Here is a 16,166-nt window from a genome sequence, read left to right as displayed (position 1 = left end):
GTAACCAGAAACAGAACTGAGAATCATACAGTGCTTGCTGTGGGGGAGGCAGAGGGGTTGGTGGAAAAGCTTTGCTGACATGCTTTCAATCTCCTTTCGTACTTCATAATAATAGTATGTTAAATGCGGTTTGTGCTCTCTCATTTTGATATTGGTGTAGAATTGATACGCTTATAGTGACTAGCTGAATACTGTTCCTGTCTTCCGATGTTCAGTGGAAAGTTGTATCTGGTAGATGAGGGGAGACTTAGCAATCAATTCCTGTGCAACTGAAGCGCTTCTTTAGAAATTAAAATTTAGAGGGTTTCCTGCAGGGCCACTCAGTTTTAGTGCAGGTGTTCAGCCTCCAGACAGCCTGCACTGCTGCTTGGGAACAAAACGCCTTCCCCTGATATAGGGAGCACCCAGGACCTGCAGCTGGGGCAAGGGCTCACAGTCTGAAACTCTTCCTGATTGCCACTGATTGTCCAAGGGACAGTGTGTGCGATAGAGACCCTTTCCTTTAGAGTGATTTTTCCTCGCTCTTAGGCTTTTGTTGTTCCCAGCCTGGGGCAGAGTGGTGGTGGAATGTCGGCTTTATCATGCAGTTACTATTCCAAAAGATAAAGCCCCCTAAATAGCATCCCAGGAGAGGGCTGTGGTGGGAATCCAGCACCCAGCCAGCGGGTGGGCAGGTTCAGCGAGGTGTTTCATTTGTCCAGAATTTGACATTTGTGCATCTTCCAGGTTTTGTTCACTCTCAGCTCCTGGTTTAAGTGTTCAGTCTGCTGGCCAGTAGGTTTTGCAAGTTGTTAATCTTTGCATTTAAATAAATTGCAATATACTGGAAGGTTTTTTTCCCCATGTGAGCTGTGTGAATCTGCTTGTATCCAGTATTTTCTTAAATCGCAAGCAACGTCAGCAGTATTTTTCCTGCTTTTCACTAAACAAACCTTAAGTTGTTTCTTAGGCGTTTTCAGTAGCTGGATAGGTGCCTTGAAGCTCTCCTAGAGAATTATTGCCGAATCCTCTTTAGTTCTCTGACGCTGGAGATAGGTGACCCTGCTGACGCTAAAGATAGATTTCCTGGGCTGCCAGCTGCCTCACTGGAGCGGTTCAGCTTTGAGCAGATGGCCATAAATGGAAAGAGCAACTGGAGAGAGCTGGCGTACCTTAGGGAGAAGTGTGGATGATGTGCAACAGGTGTTTCTGCAGTCACCTCTCTTAAGAACCTTTGCAAGGGTGAGGAATATTGAGTTGTCCCTGAATAAGGTTGTAGCTTTAATTGCTAAGTTGGGGTTTGGTTGTTCTTTTTGGTTTGTTTTTTTTCTCTCCCGTTGCTGCTGTGTTCAAGTTGCTGTGATCTGCACTGTATCAAACTTATATGTGCTCTCTTGAAGTTGCTTTAAATTGTTTTTGATGAATTACTTAGTTTTCATAAACTTTCAGAACTTGGCAAAAAAGAGACTTTTTGGCCTCTTCCTTAGCTATGGCTTAAACCCCTCCTAGTCCTGCGTACTGTTTATTATGCTTTGTTCTTTTAATTTTAACAGCCAAGCCTGCTAAACCCAACTGACAGATATTTTTGATGTCAGAAAATGAAACTGGATATCTCTGTTCTGTAAAGTGATATTGTATTTTTATATGTATGCGTATTTATTTATCCCGATAGACTGAAAATCTGAGGAGAGGTGACCTTTAGATTTTAATGGGACAATATTTGGAGATGGTACAGCTTCCCTGCTCTGTTAGTTTGTAACTGTCCTCATTACAATCTGGTTTGTTCTGGTTAACTTGAAGGCAGAAGACAAATCCCAGAAGCTCTTGAACACCTCATAAAATGAGGTTGGTTGCGAACCAGCAGTCTAGTTTAAGAAGTGGCAGTGTTGTTTCTGCTTGTCTCGTGTCTTTCCTATACATTTGTGCTGACAGGAAGGTGTAAAAGTTGTGAAGACACTTGACAATTTTTGGATTTTCGTCGTTGAGTAGCAATACATATGGACTTTTATCAGTAATCTGTTCTACGTGGTTTTTTTTTTTCAATCCCTCTACAGTGGAAGCATCGGTTCATGGAAGTAATGTGCACTGCACGGATAAGACAATCGAAGCTGCAGAGGCCTTGCTTCATATGGAGTCTCCTACCTGCCTGAGAGATGCCAGGAGTCCTGGTATGTCAGCCGCAGTTTCTGCTCTGTGAGCCATTTCTCCTTCCTCTAATTAATTAGTAAAACCAAAAAAAAATGGAAACCTGCTTCTGTGGAGAACTGTGTGCTGTTTAAAACATTTTGCTTACTTATTTCAAAACTTGATTTCTTAAAGAGTTTTTACGTGATTTCTCCACCCTGTAAGAAGCATGCTTACGTATGAATTAAGAGATTATTGAGTACAGATCCTTGAGCAGCTGCACATTTAAACTTTTCAATCTGAACGTCAGGAAAGAGTTTTTGATTGTGTGGGTGACCAAGCACTGGCACAGGTTGCCCAGAGAGGCTGCAGAGTCTGCTTCCTTGGAGACGCTCAAAGGCCGTCTGGACGTGGTTGTGGGCAGCCGCTACTAGGTGGCCCCTGCTTCAGGGGGTTGGACCAGCTCCCTTCCAAAGGTCGCTTCTAACCTGGACTATTCTGTGATTCTGTGAATTTGACATTTTAAATTGGTAAAACAGAGAGTTATTTTAAGGGAAAGTACTTTTATCGGTATTTTAGAAAGAATATCTGGATACACTGTATTGCAAAGTGGTATCAGTTTAAAAACCCCAAAACTTTCTCTCGATGATTACTTGAACTTGATGTTTCTTCTTCAGTTACTTAATATAAATTGGGTGAAGTAATGGTCAAACTGGAACCCAATAGGTACAAAATAAGAAATGGAGATCAGATTAAGGATCAAGGATTAGGCTCCGATTTGTTTCACTTAAAGTTGAGTTTAGTTCTAAAGAATATTGGTGCAATACTTGTCTCATGGCTAACAATGCCTGCAAGTGTCCATGTTTTTGGGAATTGGATTAACTTTCTAGGTGGCAGGTTCTTGGAGCAGTCTTGCTATACTATTGCGTATGCTTTGTTAAAAAATAATTTTGTGTAAGAGACATTCAAATAATCAGATAGAAACTTTATCAGGTTCTCTGTTTTTTCTGTCTTCCCTCATAGTGGAAGTTTTTGTCCCTCCTTGTGTGTCAACCCCAGAATTCATCCATGCGGCCATGAGACCTGACGTGATCACAGAAACTGTGGTGGAGGTGTCAACGGAGGAATCTGAACCAATGGATTCGTCTCCTGTTCCAACTTCCCCTGATATCCATGAACCAATGAAAAAGAAAAAAGGTACGTGTGGCTCTTTGTAGAAGCAATCTCAGAATTTATTTCTCATGTGCGCTGCTGCGGATGATGTGGTTGGTACTGGTAGAGATAGGCTAGATGATCTGACGTCTCTGCTGATAGAATCAGACTGTTTGAGTCTGAAATACGAGTTCTTGGAAAATGCAACAAGAAAAAAAGTAGCAAGAGAATGGGCTTTGCTGAGCAGTGGAGGAAAATGATGTTTTTATTGCTGTGTTTTTTAAGCACAGTTTCTGAACTGGAGGAAAGGTAGAGAAGGATTCAAAGAGGATTTGTGTGGGTAACTATTGGTGTCTGAAATAAGGATATATTTGACTCAAGTGTTCTTCCAGTGAAACGGCAGGCTAAATACTAATGTAAAAAACCATAAAGCAGTTTACAAAATCAGTACAAGCTCTGCCTTGTGAGGTAAGTATCTCATTTGATTGGCATGTCTTGGAGGAGAAACTATTCACAACAGTGTGTCAAAGTGTTCAGCTACCACATGAGAAGCTGGCATCTGCTGAGGTTTCTCCCTGGTCTAACATTTTTCTTGCAGGCATCAATACAATTCATATAACTGTAGGAACACTGGTTTTAATAGAACTTCCAAGCATGCTAAGATGGAATATTTATTTATAATTTAGATTAAAAAAAAGCAATATAGTGATATAAATTAATATCTGCGAGTTTTAGATTCAATGAAAACACACACAACAGGTAACTAACTCTACTGGAAGTTACATCAGGAAGAAAATTATACTTAAAGATTCGCTGTAGCTATAGTCGTACACTAGATTGAAACTATTTCTTTATATTCTGTTTATGGTCACTGCTGGTCAGATTGTGTTACAGGGCTGCACTCAGGAAGGTTTAGGAAGATTATTTTGTAAATATTTTTTCCTATTAAACAGTCCAAATTCCCACTCTTGTGTGTAAGGTTATTCAGCTGTAGTTACAGAGCTTTAACTTTGGTCTTCATTATTCATGCTTTTTGAAATACAGCGTGTAATGAAGACATTTTTTATGAGCAACAATTAATGCTCCTGTGGCTGAGGTAGTAAATTTTCAAATTTACATTTATAAATTTGAAAATTTGAAGATTTGTAATTTTATATTTAAATTTATAATTTTAAAATTTGAAATTTTAAAATTTATAAATTTGAAAATTTGTCCAGCAAGCTGGGCCAGCAGGGAGCTGCAGGTAGGCTCCCAGCACAGCCCACAGTGGTCCTGCATCCCTGAGGTCGTAGGTACCATTTGTAGCCCTGTGAATCCTGTGCAGCACCACCTGCATGCCCAGTGGAAGCTTTTATCTGTAGCGTTTAATGTAGAGGTGCAAGGTGGAAATGAACGCTTATGACTTCAGTAATAAAATTCCTTAGGGAAACTGATTCCCATACTAGAAAGCCAAACCCAAAGCTGAACAGGAAATAATAAATTTCAGAGTAAAACAGGCACTGGGCTGAAAGAGTGCAAATAAATTCAAGTTTACTTCATACGTTGGATGCTTACCTCACTTGCTATTAACTTGTCTGAAATCGAGTTAAATCTGCCTATGAAATAAGCAACCAAATCTTGAATTAAACTACATGTGCAATAGTAGTAGTTTAAGAGTTTAAGTTTATCCATATCTGTAGCAAGGAAATGGCAGGGGGAAAAAAGCAAGAACTGCTTCTTTCAGCAAAGACAAAACTATAAAATACTTTTATTCTGCATATGATTAATATTTTTTCCCCCATGTTTTCTGCGCAGCTGGCCGTAAACCGAAGACCCAGCAATCGGGTATATCTGATGGATCTCCAGATCTAGGCATAAAGAAGAAACCTAGGGAAGGCAAAGGTATATTTTTCCATTTATCAAGTCTTTAAAATCATGCAGTACGTGTGTATTGTATCTGTCACAGGAAATACGCAGACCTTTAATAGTTTGGCGGATGAATTTGGACTGACTCTGTTAGAATTTTATTTTTATTCTATGTTTGCGCATTTTTTTGTATAAGATCTGGCACAAGGATGTGTGGAACTGCTCTGCAAGTGCCCTGTAATGCATTCTGCAGTCTAATCTTTCATTAGCTTTGCTTTGTGCTTATTGACTTGTGCTGGCTTTTGTTAAATTACTATTAGGCACAGAATTTGTTAAGCCGCTGCTGAAGGAAGGCTTCTCAAGTAGAGGCAGCTTATGGGTGTTCGTAGTGGTGATAGCTGAAAATAATGTTTTCTTAGTTGATTCACAGACTTCAGTGGGAATATGTTGCCTGACTAATAGATTCAGTTTGGCATAAGGGGAAGAACAAATGATGATAGGTTTCTTTACTGGTTGAGTGAGGGATTTTGTGCAGGAGAGTTATACTTCCTTAATGTTTTTCTTGATAAATAGTGGGTCCTTTCATGGGCTCCGAGGCCCTGTGATTCACCCAGCACGGCGACACCGGGTTATTTGCTCACAGGTTACCTTTGAGATGGCATACAGCGTATCAGCTTTTCCCCTGGTTATAGGTGCAAAACTTGGATCTTTTCCCCAGTCACTGCACTGAAACTTGTTTGGAGATGTTGCCGTGGCTAGGAGAAAGAAAGTTGAGTGACTTCCAGTGGCAGGACACTAGCTGGAAGAGCCTGCAGCGTCAGCTCCACTATGATTTTGCAATTTGTTTGAAAGCAAGCTCTCTGCTGTTTATGTAATTCCTTTTATAGCTCCTTAGTTGTCAGTAGGGCAAGGAAGAAGGGGTCTGATGTCATGCAGATGGTAGCTCATGAAGCAAACTGCACAAACAGTAATTGAACGTCCCTGCAGTGGTCAGTGTTGCTGTGTTTGACTGGGGGTAGTGGTGGACCTTAATGAAGTTCTGGAGCTTTTGCATCTCCTGCACTTAAAAGCGAAACCAGAAATTCTATTTATGAGGAGCTGAGGGGGAAACAGAAGGTACGAGTACTTGAAGCAAGAAGTTGTACTAGCTTTGTATCTAGAAGGATGCGGCATACATTTCTGCAACATATGTTTGGGAAGAGTCAGAACAAGGGTTTGGTGTGAGAGGCCCAGATTCTGGACAGGAGGTTATGCTACAAATTTAGCACAGTTGAGTTTCTTACTGAAGGTTATGTGCCTTTTAAAAATTACTTATTTATATCCTCCTGTCCTTCAGTGTCATAAAATGCAGTGGCGCTTCCATTCCCTGTTTAAGCCCATATGAGAAGAAGATTCTGAGCTCTCCTCCTGCCTCTGCTGAACAGACGTAGGTTGTAGTGACTTGGAGTGCCCTCCCACACTTCTTTTCAAGAACTGAGAATGGGTGCTGGATTGAAGAGGCTCCTGTGCTATAAAGCAGATCACTTGGATTAGCTCCTTTCAGAATGTAAATATTTATGGAAGCTTTACTAAACTTACCTGAATGAATGAGTATGTGCAGGTTGCATTAGATATTGTCCTCCGTGTAGCATTTGCACGTAATGTAGGACATTTGGAGTTATCTATATGTGAAGAACTTTGTTACCTTTGAAAGTGGGTTTCTAACGTTTAAATGCTTCCCCTTATAGGAAATACAACGTATTTATGGGAGTTTCTTCTGGATCTTCTCCAGGACAAAAATACTTGTCCTCGATATATTAAATGGACTCAGCGGGAGAAGGGAATCTTTAAACTTGTGGACTCGAAAGCTGTCTCCAAACTATGGGGAAAACACAAAAACAAACCTGACATGAACTATGAAACTATGGGAAGAGCTCTGAGGTAAAAACTCCTATATCCTTAAGTTATCTGTTGTAACTTTCAATCTGGTTATTAATTTTGCTTATAGAAAAGTAACGGTTTTGAAATTATAGATCTGCTCTCTTGCTGACTTAGCTGTTTAAAAAGCATCTGTCTTGCAGATCCTATTGCTTTTTATGTTGCCCCACCTAATTTGTATTGTAATTCCTGAAGTACAACTTTGAAAGGTCAGGTTTTTTTCAGCTAGATCCTTTAGATGCTTTGTCAGTGTGCTCTGCCAGCTTCTTTCCATACCTTCTCACGTGGTGGGTTTTACCGTGATTACGTCAGATTTTATTAGCTTAGAATAAGATTTTCTTCAAAATCTGTTATTGTGTTGGTTACTACTTATTGCACTTTCTTGCAGATATTACTATCAAAGAGGAATCCTGGCAAAAGTTGAAGGGCAGAGGCTTGTGTATCAATTTAAGGAGATGCCAAAAAACATAGTTGTCATAGATGATGACAAAAGCGAATCTTGCAATGAAGATTTGTCAACGCCTACAGATGAGAAGTCATTGGAAAGAGTATCTTTATCTGCAGAAAACCTTTTAAAAGCAGCAACCTCTGCACGTGGAGGGAAAAATTCCTCTCCGTTAAGCTGTACCAGAACAGAAAAAGCAATCACCAGAGTTGTGAATATCGCCTCACCAGCGCATGATACATCGTCATCTCGTCCCTCAACTACCACTACTACTGTCCCAGCAACGACAGCGCCCAGGTTTGAAGTCATGGAATCATAGAATAGTTTGGGTTGGAAGGGACCTTAAAGATCATCTAGTTCCAACCCCCCTGCCATGGGCAGGGACACCTCCCACTAGATCAGGCTGCCCAAGGCCCCATCCAACCTGGCCTTGAACACCTCCAGGGATGGGGCAGCCACAGCTTCCCTGGGCAACCTGTGCCAGTGCCTCACCACTCTGATGGTGAAGAAATTCTTCCTAATGTCTATTCTAAATCTGCCCCTCTCCATTTTATACCTGTTCCCCCTCGTCCTATCACCACAAGCCTTTATGAATAGTCCCTCTTCAGCTTTCTTGTAGGCTCCTTTCAGGCACCGGAAAGTAGCTATAAGATCTCCTCGGAGCCTTCTCTTCTCCAGGCTGAACAAGCCAAACTCTTTCACCCTGTCCTCATATGGGAGGTGCTCCAGCCTTCGGATCATCTTTGTAGCCCTTCCCCAGTCCTGTTCCAATAGCTCCATATCCTTCTTATGTTGAGGATTCCAGAACTGGACACAGTACTCCATTTGAGGTCTCCCAAGAGAGGAATAGAGGGGCAGAATCACCTCCCTCAACCTGCTGGCCACGCTTCTTTTGATGCAGCCCAGGATATGGTTGGCCTTGTGGGCTGCAAGCGTGCGTTGCCGGCTCGTGTTGAGCTTCTGATCGACCAGCACCCCCAAGTCCTTCTCTTCAGGGCAGCTCTCAATCACATCCTCCCCCATCATGTCCTGTAAATGGGGATTGCACTAACCCAGGTGTAGGACCTTGCACTTGGCCCTGTTGAACTTCATGAGGTTCTTGCAGGCCCACTTCTGCAGCCTGTCCAGGTCCCTCTGGATGACATCCCATGTGTCTTGCGTTCAAATGTCTTGGGTTCATCATTTACTATCGATAAGCAATATTTTGGTTGGGAAACTGACTTCTAGTTTTTGCTTTACATTTCAGATGTTGGAAACGATTTCTGATTTGGAAGCAGCAGTGTAGCATGATAAAATACTATAGAAGTCTAGCTTATGATACCAGAGCCAAGTGTCTATATGCTTGCCCTCCTGCAGATTCTCAAATTCTGTAGAGAGAAGGAAGGGAAAAAAGATATGAATGCTGCTGAATTTTTGAAGTCCTGTTGCAAGATGTGCCAAAATATTAGGTGTTTTTGGGGGTTGGATTTTTTTAATGAGCCTATTAAAAATCCGCAAATCCTGGATTTGTTTATACCTGTTGTCATTTCTAATGTATTTTGGCTTAAACGCACACATCTTTTATTTTGCAGGACTGTACGTGTGGCAATGCAAGTGCCTGTTGTTATGACCTCTCTGGGGCAGAAAATCTCAACCGTGGCGGTGCAGTCGGTAAATGCGGGGTCACCGTTAATCACCAACACCAGTCCAACAACAGCAACAACTCCAAAGGTAGTAATCCAGACAATCCCTACTGTGATGCCAACCTCTGCTGAAAACGGAGACAAAATCACAATGCAGCCTGCCAAAATCATTACCATCCCTGCTACGCAACTTACGCAGTGTCAGTTACAAACAAAAACAAGCCTGTCTGGGTCAGGGAGTATTAACATCGTGGGAACCCCGTTGGCTGTTAGAGCACTAACCCCAGTGTCTATAGCTCATGGGACACCAGTAATGAGACTATCGGTGCCTGCTCAGCAGGCATCTGGCCAGACTCCTCCCAGGGTGATTAGTGCAGTTATAAAAAGTCCAGAAGTTAAATCTGACACAGTGGCTTCAAAACAGGAACATGAAGTGAAAACGCTGCAGCTTGTAAAAGAAGAGAAGCCGGCAGATGGAAGCAAGACTGTGACCCACGTAGTAGTAGTTAGCACGCCCTCAGCTATTGCGCTTCCTGTGACAATGAAAACAGAAGGAATCATAACATGCGAGAAATGAACAATAAGTTGCTTCCAGCATGGACTTGGAGACTCTTACGGTTTTAAATATACTGACATAATTGGGGGAGGGAAGTGGATGTGATCGCCAAGTCGAAAAGGAGAATTTTGAAATGTTAATAAATGTGCATATATTGAAGACTTACTGGAAAAAAAATTATTTTCCCGTGTTTCAGTGGGAATTGAAAACCACATTGATATGCTGACAAAAACTGCCTCTTCCAGCTGGGAAACAGCTGAACCTACGGAGAAGGAAAGATAGAGGGACTGAAAAGGGACCAAACAGTTAACTACGTTACCTGTTGCCGAGTCACACTAAAACCTGGAACACTAAGAGAGAGTTGTGTGAGAGGTTTGCCTTGGTTTTTAATTTTCAGGGGGAAAAGAAAGTCTCATTGTTACAAATGGCAAATTTGATGCATTTTATATGCATACCAGCAATTAATACTGTGTGCCCACAGTACTCCACTGGTGCTATGTGAAAAACTCTGCTACTAGGTATTGTAGAATGTGACATAAAAGAGAAGATTAAAGAGCTTCTAAAAGAAGACAGAGCCCTAGAGGGATTTTTTTGTATCATACAGCTTAAGCAGATTCAAAATGAAAGCCTTAGACTGATTTTCAGTTATCTTTCTTGAAATAAGCTAATGGCTTGTTTGTGTAAAGCTTTTTTATTAAAACAAATTTTTTAAAAATCTTGTACCTAGCACAGTATTGTTATAGAACTACATGTAACATATTTTGTATGGTAGTTAAAGGTCTGTCGAAATTTCTTAATTGTGGACAAAATAGCAGCAGGCTTTCTGCCTTCTGCTGTAAAATGCCTGCGTCTCTCACTTAGCCTCGACATCCGTCATACATTTCAGTTTCAGCTCTACTCTGTCACTTGGAAGGTCACGCCCAGCATGAGCTTTTGTCAGGTAGTTCTAAACCTGTACTTTTTTTTTTTTTTTTTTTTTTTAGTTAAGAGGGAAATACCAGTGTTCAGAATGAACTATAATAGTTTGTATATTCAACATTTGAAGTATATTCTATTTTGTTGTACTCTTGTTTCAAAGTGTATTCAAGTAGGTTTTGCTGAAATATAGAAATGAAATTTAATGGTGTTTGGTCTATTTTTTATTTTTTCCTTTCTGCCTATTAACTTTCTTTTCTGCTTATTTGAAATCTTTCAGGCATTCAGCCTAAGATAGCTGATAATAGTGTGGAAGTTTGGAACTCCTCACTACGCTGGTACTCCGAACGACTGACCAACTCTCTCACACAATATGCTGAAATATCTTTCATTGAAGTATCTGAGAAGCTTGCAGTAGTTGCTGAGGTAACCTTTGACAGGGGTCTAGATCTCTTACGCAGTTTCAGGACAATGCGGTGTTCCTGCATTGTCCTAATCACACAAATATTTGAATACTTCTGGAATAACCAGAGTAGCTTAAGAAGTTACTGCCCTTCAGCTGACAGGTTATAACTTTGTGTGTGCTCCCAGTTATTCTAATGCAAAGAAGAGAGGGTTTACTTAAATGACTCTTGAAAATCAACTTCTAGAGCTCTGGGAACTACCTAACTACTCCTGCAGCTACACCTTAATTTCATAAGGCTGCATTGCAAAGGAAAGGTAGAAATGAGCAGACTTGGCTACTGCAGATCTTTCTGATGATCTCATAGAGGCAAGCTGAAAGTGCTGGTGGGTAGAAACTGTTAAAAACTGCTGCTTTTGATTAAGTTGCCATTGATGTTTCTGACTGTTAATGTTTTGTCTTCAGCACATATACGTGACTTCAGGTAGATGGTATTTTCTGCATGAAGCGTCTTAAATAGGTTTTCCACTGCAGTTATGGGTATCACAATATATTATCCAGGGTAAAGTTCAGGTGAGAACACACAGTTACACAAATTGCTCCATAGCTGCAGTCCATGAGCAAGTTTGGCTTAAATAGATGCAGGGCAGCTTACCCTATTTTCATGGAAACCACACTGGCACTACAACAGTTACTAGAGAAGCAGCACATCACCTCGTGGGGAGCCTGGTGCCCTGGAAAGTCTTAAGAGTGGAAACCTGGGTAATCTTGAGGTGATTTAAGTACTTCGTACCTGGAGGAGCAATTTTAACAGAAATCTGGAACTGAGGTCTTCAGTAATGGTAAAGGAGACCAGAATTAAATAGTTATTTGAGTTCATTTTTTCCCTTTAACTTTTAGTACTGGAGCATGAGTTACCTCTAAAGTTCTAGCAGTAAGGGCCGTTCTTCCCTTCGACTGATAAATGTGGGAATAGCTCTGTACAGGCAGGCCAGCATGTGGGGAGCTTCAAAAGTGTTCTGAAAAATGGGTTACTTATCATACTCCAAGCAGGGAAGCAGAGTTTAAGAACGAATGAACAAGCTGAAGCAGGTGAAGTGAGGTGTGGAAGGCAGCAGTGCCTCCCACCAGCAGTTAACCCAAAGAAGCAAAGGTTGTTACAAATGAGCTATGTTTTTGGCCTGGGGTAGAGGACAAAGACTCCTTCACAGGAGGAGATGTAGAAGGAAGAGGGTTTGTCTTGCCAAGAAAGAGGTGGGACAGAAAGGGAATCGGGGGAAGCTGAGCAGCATGTTGACTAATGTGGTAGTCTGGGAGGCACTGCTGTTCTGGTTTAAGGGAAATGGAGCAGTGTGAAGAGAGACAGATAGAACTAATTTGAGCTAGAAGATAAAAGAGGAAAGTAGTTGCATTTTTAAACCAGATTTGTAAGTCTTTTCTGTAAGAAATCCTTTTCTAAATGGCTGTTATTTGATCATATGTTGGAGGAGATGCTGTATCTCAGTGTCTCCTCTCTTGAGTATTTGTAGTTAAGACCTTTCTAATACCCAATTTAGATACACTGGAAGTCAAATGGGGACAAACTGTTCCTGGAAATAGATAAGGATTTCCAGCTGATGAACTCGTCCTCTTCAAGTTAAAGCCAAGACTTCATCATGTAATGGCAAAACTTAAAGGAACGAAGGCGTGTGTCTCTGCTACTGCCGAGATAGGCAGCTCGCAGCTGTGCCTGAGACGCTGCTGTTGGTCTCAGTGCTGCGTCTTGCCACAGACCTGGTGACAGTCCTTGGGCTCTCTCCCCTGGCCGCCCGGCAAGCAGCACAACACCCTAGAGGCTGCCAGAGGAGATTTATCAGAAGCTTGTTAAGCTCTATGAGAGTCTTAGTCTGTATGAGGATGCACTGTAACTGTAATGGAAAGGGTACTTAACCCATCTTCAGTGAAGCCCCTTTTTATTAACCTTCCCTTGAAGTCCTTTGCACTTCTCACTTCTAATTTTTTCTAATTTAGCTGCTAGTTGGAAGTACAGACAGGCTTTTTATCACAGTCAGGTGGCTATTTCAGAGTGTGTGCTTAAGCACAGCTCTTCAGCATCACTTGGTGTGTGTGTGGTTCCTTTGAGCTGTTCTGAGATCTGGTGGTTCTTCAGCAGTGGTGTGACACTTAGGTAATGAGTCATGCTTCTTCCAAGAGGCAGCTTCTCCCTGGAGATTTCTACAGGGATATATCAGAGGGGCAAGATTCCCACCTCTAATTTGAGGTCTGATCATTCTCTAGGTCTGTGCCATGTTGCTTTTCAACACGCTACTTTATGTTGACATAATTAATAGGTCAAGACCAAGAAATGTTTTTATTGGTGGTGTGGGAGGACAGTGACCTCTGGATGAGGGAGCTTTGTTCAGATTTGTAACCTCTGAAACAGATAAAGGATGCTAAAACACTGAAGAAGTTAGCATCTGGCTATACTGCTAGGTTTTTGCAATGCTGTTGAAAAAGCTGTTAGTGTGTTCATGTGTGAAAGCAGGACTAGTTTTTACATCTGGAGTTGGAGGCTTGTGTAGAAGAGTCCAGGCTTAAATCATCTTTGGCAAGTAGTAACGAGATGTGCGAGTGCAATGAAACTCTAAGCTTAACAATTTTACTTTTCAGGTAACTGAAGTTATAGGAAGGACTGGGTAGTGCTGTGTAATCCCCAGGAAAAAAAAAAAATCTGTGAGTTGCAACTCAGAATGAAGATCTGAATATCAAATCTTCTGGGTTTTGGCAAAAAGGAGCTGCTGAGGGAACTGGGGTTGTTTGGTCTGGGAAGTGGAGGCTGAGGTGAGACCATATCACCCTCTACAACTACCTGAAAGGAGGTTGTAGTGAGGTGGGTGTTGATGTCGCAAGTAAGAAGTGATAGGATGAGAGGAAACTACCTCAAGTTATGCGAGGGGAGGTTTAGATTAGATATTAGGAAATGTTTCCTTACTGAAAGAGTGGTGAAGCATTGGCACAGGCTGCCCAGGGAAGTGGTGGAGTCTCCTTTGCTGGAAGTGTTCAAATAATATGTAGACACAGTACTTTAGAATATGGTTTTAGTAGGCACTGTGGTGTTGGGCTGACAGTTGGACTTGATCTTAAAGGTCTTTTCTAAAGTTTATGATTCTAAGAAATGTATGACCACTGGTTTTGTTACTTTCTCTTGGACAAAGTCCATCTTGCTTAGCACTTAAGTGCTTTGACGCAACTCAAGTGATCTGGGTGAAGGTGCTGCAGGGAAGGCTGAGCTCTTGGGATCCTCTGCTAATTGATTTTATCAGCTCTAAGACTTTAGAGAATTACATCTGAGCTGATCAAGGATCAGTAACCCACAGGCAGTCAAGAGTTGATGAGAAAGTGGAGAGGTGCCTGAAACCTCAGTTCCTGGTCCCTGTGATATGTGCAGCAGGGATCTCAGTTACGTGTGAGATAGTCTTAGCCAGAAGCAGCTAAATTCAATTTGTGCCTCGTAAGAGACAGTTCAAATAGCAGTTATTAAGCTTATTAAGTGAAGAAGATCTAAGTGACGCTATCTACTTCTGATCTAGTTGTTCTCCAGGAGAGAGAGAGTTTTAATAAGGTTGCAACAGCTTCTGCCTTTCAGCAAATTAAATAAATGGGTCATTTCTTCCTTCAGCTAGCTTGAGGGTGAGAGGAAACTGTCACTGCTATAGCTAGTGCAGCCTTTATTCAAGATTAGAGCGAGGGATCTGAGACCTTTTCTAACCTTGGTGTGCTTAGTAGGCAAACGGCCGCAAGAAGAGTTTTGAAGATGTGTTTACTAAGAGTCATCGTCCTACACAGGAGAAACTACAAACCTTCCTGCTTCTTCCTATGAAAAATATTTACTGTACTGATACTTAGAGCTGGCAAAAGCGTTTTAGTGCTGCAGGCCTGCCTCTTGCTGAATAAAACAAAGCAAGGGCAATATATCACTTAAGATTTCCAAACGACTCATGTCTGCAAAACACATTTTATACCAAGTATGGGAATAAAAGGGTGAAGCTGCCTGGGAAGTTACCAGCTAATTTCTGCATCTTGTCTACCTTTTATTAAAATACATCAGGAAGGGTTCACTGTTGAGCTATAGCAGATGTTTGCTTTCCTATGATAATATTAAGAATTACATTGTGATGGGGAGAGTCCCCAGCCTTTGCACAATTATTCCACCCTCCCCTTGCCTTTAGAATTGCCCTTTTAGGGCATGAAGCAGTGAACATCCACTGTCACGTGTCTGGGGTGAAATAAGAATCCCAGCCCCTTCCACTTCAGAGGAGCTCTGCGGTGATGGTAATGTCGTCACAAATGGTCCTGTTTCCCTGCAGTGTGCTTTCTTCTGTAGGAGACAGAGTGTTGGAAGCAAAGGTCTGAGTAAAATGGCATAAGAATTATCCAGCTATTAAATATCATCATCCTGTGAGAGCTGTAGCTGCGATATTTTAGCTCATGGTGGTAAACAAAGCCTAACATAATCGGTGCTGTGGCTCTGTGCCCTGGCAGTGGTGAAACAGTACCATGCTGATGGACACCCTCGGCCGTCCTTAGGAAAACAGAGCTGCTTCTGCAAAAGTAAAATGGAAATTAAGGGTTATTTTTGTAGACAATGGGGTTTTTTAATTGTTTTTGTTTGTTTGTTTGGCCTTTTTGGTTTTGTGGGTTTGTTTAATACAGCTCTGAGTGCAATATTATCCTTGCTCTCCAGTCACAACTTTCTACCACAAGTGAAGTTTCTTTTAGAAACTGCCAAAAGGGTCTGAAGGGAAACCCCAGCTTCTGCTGTGACTTTCTGTGGCAGATGAGCAAGGTGTTGGCTTGTTAAAGGTACCACCTTATAGGTCTTCATTGTGGCGTTGCGTTTAGAAGTGTTTACCTGCAGATGGCTAGACACCTCCATTAACGGGCAATTGTATTATTTCTCCTCCTTGCAAAGACTGTTTGAGGGAAGATCTGAGAGAAGACAACCCTAAAGGAGAAGTGCTGCATCTCAGCCCCTCAGAGACCAGTTGAGGGCCGCCAGCACCTTGAAAAGGAAGCTGTCTTGGTCTAGCTGGTATTAAATGCTTGCGGTGGGGATGCTCAAAGGTCTGTCTTTCTGTGGGGCATTAGGAGCATCGCAGCTCTGGCCCAGAATTTCCTGAAAAGGAGCCACCTTTCTGGCTTCCAGGGACACAAGGAAGGTTAGCTCTC

General features: G+C 41.8%; 1 protein-coding gene across 3 annotated transcripts in view; it reads left to right on the top strand.

Annotated features, from left to right (window-relative positions):
* The window catches only part of ELF2 (E74 like ETS transcription factor 2), a 34,482-nt gene extending 24,683 nt beyond the window's left edge, over positions 1-9,799 (top strand). For all 3 annotated transcript variants that reach the window (XM_069855248.1, XM_069855251.1, XM_069855249.1), the window contains 6 exons: positions 2,034-2,147; positions 3,127-3,300; positions 5,050-5,136; positions 6,828-7,020; positions 7,406-7,759; positions 9,034-9,799. In XM_069855248.1, coding sequence (XP_069711349.1) covers positions 2,034-2,147; positions 3,127-3,300; positions 5,050-5,136; positions 6,828-7,020; positions 7,406-7,759; positions 9,034-9,661 — 1,550 coding nt within the window. In that variant the 3' untranslated portion in view covers positions 9,662-9,799. The remainder of the gene's footprint in view (positions 1-2,033; positions 2,148-3,126; positions 3,301-5,049; positions 5,137-6,827; positions 7,021-7,405; positions 7,760-9,033) is intronic.
* The last annotated feature ends 6,367 nt before the right edge of the window (positions 9,800-16,166 follow it).

The sequence above is a fragment of the Phaenicophaeus curvirostris genome, chromosome 4, assembly GCF_032191515.1.
Source record: "Phaenicophaeus curvirostris isolate KB17595 chromosome 4, BPBGC_Pcur_1.0, whole genome shotgun sequence".
Lineage (NCBI taxonomy): Eukaryota > Metazoa > Chordata > Aves > Cuculiformes > Cuculidae > Phaenicophaeus > Phaenicophaeus curvirostris.
The sequence above is the reverse complement of the archived record's forward strand: the minus strand, read 5'-3'. Positions and strand labels throughout refer to the sequence as shown.